Below are 12,014 nucleotides of genomic sequence, written 5' to 3'. Positions count from 1 at the left end.
AAATTGAACTTTTATTGTGTATATAAACAGGGAATCGTATGAATCAAATCTAATTGTCACGTTCAAAAAGTGAGTAATTATTTTCATCATATTTACTATTGGGTTTTAAAATTAGTGATATATTTTGCACCACATTTATAAATTAAGACAACGCGCGACACGAGTAAAATAAAATTAAGAATTAAATTCAATATTTTTATTTTTCTGCCATGCAGACCGCAAATAAGTCATGTGATCTCATCACGTGACTGGGTTCAAAGTTGAAAGTCAAACAGCAGTACAGCTCCTCGGTATGGCGGTCTTGGTAGGTTGCAGATCCTTTTGGCAATCTTTTCGCGTACAGGCAGCGCATCGACAAAGTGCGTGTAGGCTAGCCGCTGCCTTCTTCTCCAGACGGTATGTTCTGTCTAACAGAGTCGTGCTTTGTCCTCGCCTGAACGGCCACGGTGCTGTTACGCGATACTACAGCTCCGACTCAAAGGATGACCTGCGCGTTAGATACCTAGACGGAGAAGACAGCGGTAAGTTCTTGTCACAGCCTGCATTACCTGGAATGCGAGTTTGTCAGGAGAAAGCTGGTGTTATTGTCGAAACGGAATTCCAAAAAAGTCAAAGTAAAAGGTGGCACTCACATCACTGTGTAACATGATGTCATCCTAGACCGTAACAAAACACCAGAAAAGGTTCAAATTCATTTAATGCAGGTACATTTCCAAAAAAGAATTTGATAATCCCTTACCTTTAAGGCGAACAGAATGCAGTTTTGAGATTGTTTACTGGTAATGTTTAATAATTATGAGGAATTTCAAGTTAGTCGAATTTTCTCGAAAAGCTAGTGATATATATATATATATATATATATATATATATATATATATATATATGCTCTCTGACCATCTCGGCTATTCTTATATTTATCTTCTTTTTCAATTATATATTTATTTTGTTTATTGATTTCATTGTATGCTTAAAGTATGGTTTTAACTGCTATCTCTGTTTTATTATTGGAAAGCACTTTTGTCAACTTTGTTGTTTTTAAAAGTGCTATATAAATAAAGATGGATTGGATTCTGTTTTGGTGACATTAACGTGTGTGGCGTGGTCAGTCAGCAGGATGTCACATCTATCTTTCAGGTATTGTCGTCGTTGGAATAAATCGACCAAAAGCCAAAAATGCCATAAGCAAAAATCTTGTGAAAATGGTATGTATTGCTATGTGCCTTTTAGTCTATTTGTATTTTTTAAAATTATGGTTAGAACCAAGCAAACAATTCATAAGTTTCATCTAGAATTCTACTTGCCTGCACTACACATAGGCTTCTTTGTGCTTAGGTCATTCAGAGAGCTTGGCTACTTGAGTTATACATTATATGTAGTTATGGGTCATTATGGCTCAGGGGTGGCGATCTTTTTACATGTGTGAGTGAATTTAGTTTAAAAAGTTTTCAAGTGGTTAAAGATCTAAATGCCAGTCAATACTACAATTTCCTTTTCCACTCTTAATCTCCTCTAGTCACAACTTCTATAAACCAATTAACTTTCTTGATGAACAGTTTTAAAATTAAACGGCTTTAAGATCTGGAAGGAGTGCACACTTGTCTCTGTTCACCAATAACAGCTAACTATGACTAAGCTGTCCATGTTGTTTATGTCCTCATATAACTCAGTAACAGAAAAATAGACTTCTGCTCTTTAAATATCTGCTGAGCCTAAGCACTCAGTAGAAACTTAAGAGCTCAAAAGTATTTTACTAAACTTTTAATATTTCTTAAGTACTAGTTTATCCTGAACTGTGCTTCAAGTTATTTATTTTCAGTTGTGATAATTTATAAAATGTTGACAGACATTTTTTGTTGTTGTTGGAAAACTTTTTTGTCTTTCAGATGTTTGAAGCTGTGGAGGACATCAAGAAGAATAAAAAAGTGCGCAGTGTAATTTTATGCAGTTTGGTTCCTGGTATATTTTGTGCAGGTATACTGTCCTTGCTAATTGGGCTATTTTCTTTTTGAACCATAATTGGAATAATAATAATAACATTAAAAATGCTCTATGTTTTACTTGTCATTCTTCAGTTGTTGATAAATTCCCACATCACTATGATCCGGAATCTGAAATACCCATCTTGGGTCTTGTGAGCGAAATTCGGCTTTAAATTCAGAAACGGTAGCAGATGCCAAAACTGTGTGTGCTGGTAATGCACTCCTCTGCTGTATGCCTCAGGAAGCCACTTACCTCTGGCTGAACGCTTTTCCTTTGTGTCTATTGGCAGGTGCAGATCTGAAGGAGAGGGCCAAGATGCACCAGAGCGAAGTGGGACCATTTGTATCCAAAGCAAGAGCCCTCATTACAGAGCTAGGTAAAGTCTGAATCATGCAAAATGAATTCGTGAATTGTTTATTTATTGAGTTGGAAGTGCTTTAATGGTTGTTTGAGGTTCATGCCACACTTGCACAAATCTCTACTTAAACTGTTCACACAAATAATTTATGGACAAATCCTACATTCATCAATATTTATTTACCACAATTTGTAAGTAATGTGAATACATTTTGTTTGAACCAGTACTTTTCTTAAATTCAGTTCACTTTTTGTTATATATGGCAGTTCCCAATGATGGTCAGTCCTGTATAAATACAGTGTGCGTCTCCTTGATTGATAGAAGATCATTCTTTTCATAGGAAGCCTGCCAGTACCAACAATTGCTGCAATTGATGGTGCTGCCTTAGGAGGAGGTTTGGAAATGGCCCTTGCTTGTGACATCAGAATTTCATGTAAGACTCAGAGGACTTTACTTTGTGCCTGTGTTTACTAATATGACATTAGTAGCGCCCCATAGTAAACCTGAAAGGGCTACACTCCAAGGAATGTATGAAAATCAAATATATATTATGAAATGTGTTTGTAGTACATTTTACAACTTTTATAATCTTTGAGTGAGAACCTGAGTTATGGCATGCTGCTAACACGGATGCTAAACATGCAGTAGAACATATTTTAACCAACTTAAAAATCAGTTTAACTGTGGCTTGAATTTAAAGTTTACTTGGCACTTTAAGCTTTACTTTTATGAAGATCTGAAGCACTATTGGTCTCATTAAAAATAAAGATGTGAAAAAAAAAATTAAATAAATGCTTTCTTAATCCGATGTGTTTGAGAAATTTTGCTGCACATTTTCCAAAGCCACTAAATGCTACTAAGAAAAGTAGTAATTCCACCTCAGGATTGACCACTTGTGATTGGTTAGTTTATGTCACTCTTAAAATACATTAATATGCTGAGATGGAACAGAGTTGCAGTTCTCACTGTTCTTCACTTTAGTGGTTTTAATGTTGTGTGTTAAGAGCGTACATCAGTAGTAGTGGTAGTAATAATTTTTCTCTTTAATCTTTCTAGCCAATACTGCCAAAATGGGACTAGTTGAGACTAAACTTGCAATTATTCCTGGAGCAGGTACAGCATGTTTTATTTCATTTCTTTGTAAATTTTGTAGTTTCATTTTATATTATGTTGTCTATAAAAATGTAGTGTGTAAACAGAGCACTTATTAGATTTAGAAACCTTGGGAAGATAACTTGGGGAATTGTTTCCACAACTTGTCCTATAGTTTCTCCACAAGGTGGTCATTTTTACATTGAATTTCTACTACAGATGGAGGGCAGTATCAGTGTATCAATGGGTGAGGCCATATTCTATCCAGGTTTCTCCTGTGCCCTGTGCAGGTGGTACACAACGTCTCCCTAGGGTGATTGGCGTCTCTCTTGCCAAGGAGCTCATCTTTGCTGCACGAGTGGTTGATGGAACACAGGCGCAACAAATGGGTCTTGTCAGTCATTCTGTGGAGCAGAATGACAGTGGAGATGCTGCCTACTTGAGGGCTCTGGAGCTTGCACGGGAGATTAACCCCCAGGTAAGAAGATCATGTAACTGATAAGCAGATCTTTGTATCAATAATTTCAAGACCCTATTTTTACAATGCACTCTTACCCAACTGGACACTACTCCTTCGAGGTCTGCTTGTTGCAAAATGTGAGCACTCCATTGCGACTGTTATTTTTAGCTCTCTGTCAAAATTGCTATTCTAAACACCTGAATATTCACACTTGAGTTGCATGCCAGATTTCACCCTCTCTGAAAACAGAATCTCTCAGCTTGACTTTGAGAAAGTGGAAAGTCTCAGTGATTCAAATTACAGATAGTGAGTGGTCTTTGTGCTGGTATGGAAAGTCTTCTATTTTATTAATGTAGTGAGAGCAGTTCAGTTCAAGCTGTTTCACCCATAGTTGTCCCCTAGAACTCTCATCATGTTGCAGTAGAGCTCTTACAATGTGACCTAGGGGATGAAATTATGGTGCACAACCCTATAAATTTGTAAGAAAACTACAACCCTGGTGCTGGTTGGGCTTCTGCTCAGTTGTACCTTCTTCAGGCTTTCTCCCTGAACACAGCAGTTTAGACGCGGTCAAAAAAGTGCTTGAGGTGTTTAGTGCCAAATTGAAAGGATACATTTTTGTTTCCTTTGATCGTTCATATTTTAAAAAATGAACATTTTGTGCAAAACAACCTGACTAAAAAAAAACAGCGAAACGTTTTCTCATATTAACCATTTCAACCATGGCATATAAAACTTATATACATTTTTGATTTTTTGACTCCACAGGGCCCAATTGCAATAAGGATGGCAAAGTTGGCAATTAACCAGGGGATAGAGGTAAGTGTGGTCAGTGGATGGGTGCCTTTACGGTTCTTTATTTTGTTGTAATTCTGTAATAAAATGTACATTTTCAAAACTTTACACCTTTTAAAGCTCTTCAGTTTAACTCTTTGCGGACAAAGATATTTTTTGGCTATATTGCAACCCTAACTGAGAATTCCCACATTCCCTTTCAGGTGGATTTATCTACAGGTCTGGCAATAGAAGAGGCTTGTTATTCCCAAGTGAGTAATGAAAAAGTGTGATTGTGCAGGTTGAAGATTGTTGGCATAAACGAAAGGTAGAATGTGAGGGTCAGGAAAACCTTATGTTATTCATCTCAATTATATAAAGTAGAAGAGGCTAGAGGCTATACTGCCCACCTCTGACAGAGATGTCTCTTTATTTGTTTTTACAACCAGCCAGTTTATTTCTTGCAGTAAACTGAGCAGTTTGCAATGTTACAGAGTTTTAGGGACATTTGTACCTGGAGATCTGTGCATTTAAAAAAAAACAACAACAACAACAAAAAAAACCTGTCTAACCAATAGGGTATTGTGAAACCATTGGGAGGGTAATTTGTGTCTTGTGTATATACAAGAACACAGAAGTGGCCACGGTGCATGGCTTTTACTACTCACATGCTTTTGGTGTTTTAAGGTGATACCAACTAAAGACCGTTTGGAAGGCTTGGCTGCTTTCAAGGAGAAGAGGCAGCCTCATTTCAAAGGGGAATGAAGTCATCGTTCCAGAATCGATCAGTTCTGCCTTCAGCTCTGCTACTGTTCACTGCTTCCAACATAAATTACGGGTCAGACTGAACTCGCCAATACATTAGCCCATACAGTACCCATAGGATAGTTGACAGCTGGACCTTAGGGGTTATTGTGGGCTGATGTTTCAGGCTAAAGCACTTTCTGACTTTGTCGATTCAATTCACTTTTATTTATATAGTGACAGTTTATGACAGCAGTCACCGCAAGGCGCTTTAAATTGTAAGGTAAAGACTTTACAACTAACCACATTAAGATTTGGAGAAACAAAGCAAACTAACCTAGCTAAGTTAAATGTGTCCTGCTGTGTTCATGTCTGCATAACAGTTTTTGATTCACTTTACCAAAATGAAGTGAATGAAGATAGTTTGAGGCCCCCAAAGGAAGAAATCAATGTGCTAGTAACAAAAAATCCTTCAGATCAACTGGTTGAAAATCATTGTTATTTTTCTACAAGTCAGTTTTTGGTGCCAAATTAATCTGATTAATTAAAAAAAAAAAGATCTGAGCAAGTTGATTACTGCTCAGAGCTTGATACGTTTCCACATTTGTTTCATAGCAAACATAACCTAAACTATTTTGTTTACGTGTCATCTTTACTTTCTGTCCAATTTTGTTACTTAAGACAACATCATATTAAAGTTGTTTTTGTTTTTTGTTTTTTTAATACAAACCTTCTTTAAACACATGAGGGGTGCTTAAAGCTTACACTGTCTGAAACGATCTGAAATCGGCTTGTCTCCCTTTACAGTAACTTTGTTCTGCTTGGCTATCCCTTGAACAGGACAACAGTGGGTTGTGCTTCTCTGCTGAAAGCCAGAGCCACACCTGAGATAACGATATTATGGATATCAGTTCTGACATCATACAAAGCTAAGAGTAGAGCAAAACGCCTCAAACCTATAGTTTTTAGTCTAAAGCCAGATCTTTTGGCTTATATTGATTAAAATAATGGGATACCTGCTGTCATTATTTGTAACTGGCCATGTTCATTACGACTGTCCATCATTAATTTAAGAAGTGAATATGACAGAAAAGGAAAAGCAGAGTAAGTCCCAGGGAGACTGTAGAAGCAGCATGTTGAATGTGAATTTAAATGCATCGCAGAGCTCACTACGAACTCCAAGTCACTTAATTATTTTTAACGTATACTACATTGAAAGATGAGTGGTTTTTCTTGCAGTATACATCTGTCCATAGTACTGCTGGAAAGGTCAAAAGCGTGGGATTTGACTCTACACACATCACAAGTCTGTTCGGTTTTCAGTGTATCTGCAGAAATTGAATACATTTTCAGTTTGACTTGAGAAATGTGAACTACACTTAAAACTTTTTTTTAATTATATTCTGAAATAAAAAATAAAAAAGGCTTATCAGTGTAACTTGTGTTACTGTGGTTTTTTTTATATAAATGATATTCATTTTAAACGTGCATTAACACAGAATTTTGTTAATCATCAACTTTTTGGCTGCTACCTTCAGGAGTTGTCACAGCGCGTGATTTGCTCTCATCTCACCTTATCCCTAGTATCCTTCCTTGTTACGCCATCCCTCTGCATACCCGCTGTCACCACATCCATGAATCTTCTCTGTGAGCCCGCCCTCCGCTTGAGCTGTCATATTGATATACTCGCTTTAAATTTTGTAGGCTCTTTACCTTCTAATACAGTGGCGTTAGGCAACTGGGGAAAAAAAAAGGAATTGTCCTGTCCATCTTGATCGCTCACAGTGAGTGTCATTTTAAACTCTTGCCTCAAACTCTATCTTCAGACTTTGGGTCAGTACCACCATCCCCACACCATACATCATAGCAGGTGTCCCTCCCATCTTGTAAATCTCCCTTTCACGCTTGCTGCTATCCTTCTGTTGCAAATCATCCCTACTGTTACTACAGATCAGAGTGGTGCTTATAAACACCTTAGACAAAGGAGACTCCTGCCTGAGTTCATCTGTCAGCCTGTCCAACACCTTTGCAAATAAGAAGGGGTGATGATGTAATGTAATACCACCTCCACCCTGAACACTTATGTCACTCCAACCACACACCTCACCACTCTTTCACTGCTGTCCTCATACAAATTTCTCTGCTACTACTGATTTTCTAATGCACCACTGCAGTTCCTCTCTTGGCACCCTATCATATACTTTCTCCAGATCAATGACACTACAACTCTTTCTGACCTTCTCTATACTTCTCTATCAACACACTCCACCTTTCTTCTTAACATAGCTTCAACAATGCTTTCCCAAATCTTCATGCTATGGCTCATCAATTGTATAACTCTGACCATCACTAGATCTGCTTTCTGGACCTCTCCTATATGGTTTCAGTTTGTGAAATAGTATTTCTTTCTTGATTTCTATTTTTTTTTTGTTACATTTTATACTTACCTGTTTCAGTTTCTCAAACAAATTTTAATTTTAAACAGATAATTTAAGTTAATATAATGCAGATTTTAAATTGCCAACCAACCCTAATAACTGGTTCTGCAATCCTGCTAAGCAAGAACTGCAATCAAATATTTGCAATACCTGGCAATGTGACTTTCACAGTGCTGTTGGGGAATTGTGGCAGTCTTCTTTATTAATTTTCTTTTGTTTGGTGCTGTGCTTCAGATCACTGTCCTGCTAAATAAACCAAGTTCACTTGAGTTAGAGGGCATAAACTGCTGGCCAGACATTCTTTCAGGATTTTCTGGTAGAGAGGACGATTCATGGGACAGTCACTGCAAGTCATCCAGGTCCCATAGCAGCAAAGCATAGACCATCAAACAACCACCACCATGTTTGACCATTGGTGTGATGTTCTTCTTATGAAATACTGTTAGTATTACATGAGATGTAATAGGACACAAACCCTCCAAAAAGTTCAGCTTTTGTCTCATCAGTCCACAGGATATTTCCCCAAAAGTATTGGGTATTTTGAAGATGTTTTTGCAGTAGTTGTGCCTTAAAACTCTCCCATGAATGCCATTTCTACCCAGTTTCTTACTTTTGAATCATGAACACGGACCTTAACCTGAGGCCTGCAGTTCTTAAGATGTTGTTCTTTATTCTTTTGTGACCTCCTGGATGAGTCATTGATTACTCTTGAATTTTGGTAGGTCAGCCACTTGAAGGTTCACCACTGTTCCAAGAATTCTTGATTTGTCCATAATGATCTCACCTTAGTTCATTGGATTCCAAAGATTTAGAAAGGTTTTGTAAACTTTTCCAGTCTTATAGATGTCATTGACTTTGTATCTAATCTGTTCATACCATAATCTAAAGAAACTAATGATGTGTTACTTTGAGATGGTGTCAGTGAGTGTGGCTGGCCATCATCTGTAACCTGTTCTCTTTATGGCCACTCAGTCTACATCTGTTTTCCTGTCTTCTCATTTATGACCACCAACTTCTCCTAAATATTTTAGTCACTGTTGAAGAGTAGTCCCAACTGGTCCCAGGATATCAGCAATTTTGTATTGAACTTGTACTAGCAACCATACCTGTGTGTATTTGCCGCAGTCCAGCTTGCCTTTCTTTCTGCAACAAATACAGAAGATGGGTAAAACACTGTGTCATTATGCCCTGGAAGTCCCTGAAACCTAGTTATCAATGGATCCCACCTGTGACTACGCATCTCATTGTCCAGCCTTTACAGTGTTATGTGCAATCTCGTGGTTGTTGGTCTTGTCCCTTAGGGTTGAAGTCAGGGTTGGCTCGGGTCTCTAGCATGGGAGAGGGTGTCTATTCTGGGTGTCGAGTGGTTCTTGGGCGCCTGGGGTCCTGTGGCCCTGATTTCAGCTCCCACAAAGATGGCTGGCCTGTGGTTCTCTGGTGCTCTTGCCCTTTGGCTGTGAGGGCTCCATCTAGGGCCTCCCTTCTTCTAATGCTGGGGTGGGCATGCAGCTTTTATCAATATGTGTGGCCTGGGGTCTTCAGTACTCTGGGGGTGCTGTGGATGGCCCGGGTCTTTTTTCTGTCTGCATCTGGCCTCACATGTTGGTCAAGTTACTTGAAAAAGTAATTAGTTACTAATTACTTCTCCAAGAAATTAATCCCATTACTTTACTGATTACTCATTTTCAAAAGTAATTAGTTACTGTATTACTTCGTTACTTTTTTAAAACATGATACACAACCTGAATAAGTTATAAAGCAAAAGCCCTTTCAGGCCAGTTCTATTTTTTCTGCATAACCCATAGGCTAATTATGTTTAAGGTTGAAGCATTAGTTAATGGCAGGACTTCTTTGAGCAGTTTTGTAGGAATGGGGGTCTAAAAGACACATTGATGGTTTGGAGGAAGTAATTATTGAAGTTAACCCAGAAAGATCAGTTGGAGAAAAAAGACTAAATGAATATCAATGATGAATAGTAAGATGTTCTAGCCTAAGAAGGCTTTCTTATAAAGCAAAATACTATTTCTCCAGGCTATTTCCCTGGCTGCATGAGTATCATTTGCACCACTTACTGGACTATAACTGGAGAGCTTTCTCTAACAAACAGATTGAGCTTCTCTACCAGAACAAATACAGGAAATCTGGCATGCATTATACAATATCTCTCTACAATGCAGCAGATAATCATCTTGACTCCCACTTTAACCTCTTTTTCCCTTTCTGATTTTGAAATATTTTGCTATGATGATAATCCTTATTATTACTACTATAGCAAGAGAATTTCCCAAATCTGGAATAAATGAAGTAGATCATATGTTAATTTCAGCTTTTAAAAAGTTCTGTATAATATAAATATACACAAGTGATTGTTCATGGTGGGTCTTCCGTTGACAGATGAGTAAAGGTGTACTAATACACTAATATGGATGCATTAATAGCTAAACGTTCACATACGGGGAATAGACATTTTTGTACTGGATTCAACAGAGATGATGCTTGTGGTTTGCACACTGCTGAGAAAAAGACATCTCAGTTTAGTTAACTTCTGCTCTGTTTTATGAAAATACTTGTGCTATTTAGGAGCAATAAGTGGGCCTTTTGTTATGGATTCATCACTCCAGCAGACATCAATTATAACACTCAGTTGCAAACTTTTCAACATAGGAGTATGTTGTACCACAGAACACCACCACATCCAGAGTGAAGACTGAGTGAAGACTTTTAGGACAGAGAGTTTTGGCACTGAACTCACAGCTTTTTCCTCTTTTCAGATCATCAAACAAAATTAAATATTAGACAAAGATAACACAAGTAAATTAAAATGCAGTTTATAAATACATATGCCACAAGACCAGCCCCCAAAATACTCCTGCTCAGAAGAGGGGTTGCAAAACTGACACTGTGCCTCTTTAGCAAATCCAAGTAGCTTTTTAAAAAAAGAAGGCTTTGCACTACTGCAGGTGTTAGTAAATCTGGCCCTAAATCTTTGTTTAAAAAACAAAACAAAACATTGCACACTGTAGTTTCAACATGGCGGCCATCTGGGATTGCATTGTTAAGGACTAGGTTAACCTTGTTAACCTTGCCCCCTTCCTGATTTCCTCTTTTTGTTGTCACACTTAAATATTTCAGATCATCAAACAAAATTAAATATTAGACAAAGATAACACAAGTAAATTAAAATGCAGTTTCTAAATGAAGGTGTTAAAAGGGGAAAAACACTTTTGAAAAACTGGAGAAAAAATTCCAACCCTACATGGCCCTGTGTGAAAAAGTGATTGGCTCCTAAACCTAATAATTGGTTGGGCCACACTTAGCACCAACAATAGCAGTCAAGCATTTGTGATAATAGGCAGTGAGTCTTTTACAGCCCTGTGGATGATTTTTGTCCCACTCATCTTTGCAGAATTGTTTGAGCATGAACCATCTTTTATATGGTTAAAGGTTATGCCATAGCATCCCAGTTTGATTCACGTCAGGACTACAACTCATCAGTCCACATTTTCCCATCAAGATGTTTTCTGGCAACAGTGAGAAGAGCCTTTATATTCCTTTTGTTCAGCAGTGGTTTTTGACTTGGAACTCTGCATGCAGGCCATTTTTGCCCATCTCTGTCTTATGGTGGAGTCATGAACACTGACCTTAACTGAGGAAAGTGAGGGCTTCAGTTCTTTGGATGTTGTTCTGGAGTCTTTTGTGACCTCATGGATGAGTTGTCACTGCCCTTGCCATTTGTGTGGCAGTCACTTTTTCACACAGGACCATGCAGGTTTGGACTTTTACCTTTTAATAATAAAGTCCTCCATTTAGAAAATGCATTTTGTGTTTATTTGTGTTATCTTTGTCAATATTTAATTTGATCTGACACATTTAATTGTGGTAAACATACAAAAAAAAAAAATCAGGAAAGGGGCAAACACTTTTTCATCCCATTGTACATGGTGGTCTCGCTTTGCACAGCAGAATTTGTCATTTCCGGACCTGTAATCCACAATTATTGCTGTCTGTCATGAAGTGCAGGTAAATTAAAACAGAACAAAACCTCAACCGGAGAACCATATATGAAAATCAAAATGAAAATCAAAATACAAATGTTTTTATTTTTTCCACATTTTTTAAAAAATGTATCATATTTATCTTAACCTCAAGAACAATCTACACAATCAAT

General features: G+C 37.6%; 1 protein-coding gene across 2 annotated transcripts; it reads left to right on the top strand.

The window, feature by feature from the left end:
- Positions 1-258: 258 nt before the first annotated feature.
- Positions 259-6,846, top strand: auh (AU RNA binding protein/enoyl-CoA hydratase). 2 transcript variants are annotated; one of them, XM_086301741.1, is made up of 10 exons: positions 259-521; positions 1,135-1,202; positions 1,884-1,971; positions 2,270-2,356; positions 2,679-2,771; positions 3,395-3,451; positions 3,721-3,908; positions 4,659-4,709; positions 4,889-4,936; positions 5,352-6,846. In XM_086301741.1, the coding sequence occupies exons 1-10, from the start codon at positions 293-295 to the stop codon at positions 5,427-5,429; spliced, it is 987 nt and encodes a 328-aa protein (XP_086157867.1). In that variant the 5' UTR covers positions 259-292; the 3' UTR covers positions 5,430-6,846. The 2 variants fall into 2 exon arrangements, with proteins under 2 accessions (XP_086157867.1, XP_086157868.1); XM_086301742.1 differs by lacking the exon at positions 3,395-3,451.
- Positions 6,847-12,014: the final 5,168 nt, after the last annotated feature.

This window comes from Aulonocara sp. 'chitande type north' Nkhata Bay, linkage group LG7, assembly GCF_057382095.1.
Source record: "Aulonocara sp. 'chitande type north' Nkhata Bay isolate Kocher_YH1m ecotype deep benthic linkage group LG7, A_spYH_male_GT1.1, whole genome shotgun sequence".
In the NCBI taxonomy this organism is placed as follows: Eukaryota; Metazoa; Chordata; class Actinopteri; order Cichliformes; family Cichlidae; genus Aulonocara; species Aulonocara sp. 'chitande type north' Nkhata Bay.
Note: the sequence above shows the minus strand (reverse complement) of the source record. Positions and strands in the feature narration are given on the sequence as shown.

What these genes read in the sequence shown, in the direction of transcription:
- auh (XM_086301741.1), top strand. Translation starts at nt 293, where the DNA reads ATGGCGGTCTTGGTAGGTTGCAGATCCTTTTGGCAATCTTTTCGCGTA. An exon ending in GCAAAAATCTTGTGAAAATG is followed by an intron (nt 1,203 to 1,883) that starts GTATGTATTGCT and finishes TTTGTCTTTCAG; the next exon opens with ATGTTTGAAGCTGTGGAGGA. An exon ending in TCCTGGTATATTTTGTGCAG is followed by an intron (nt 1,972 to 2,269) that starts GTATACTGTCCT and finishes GTCTATTGGCAG; the next exon opens with GTGCAGATCTGAAGGAGAGG.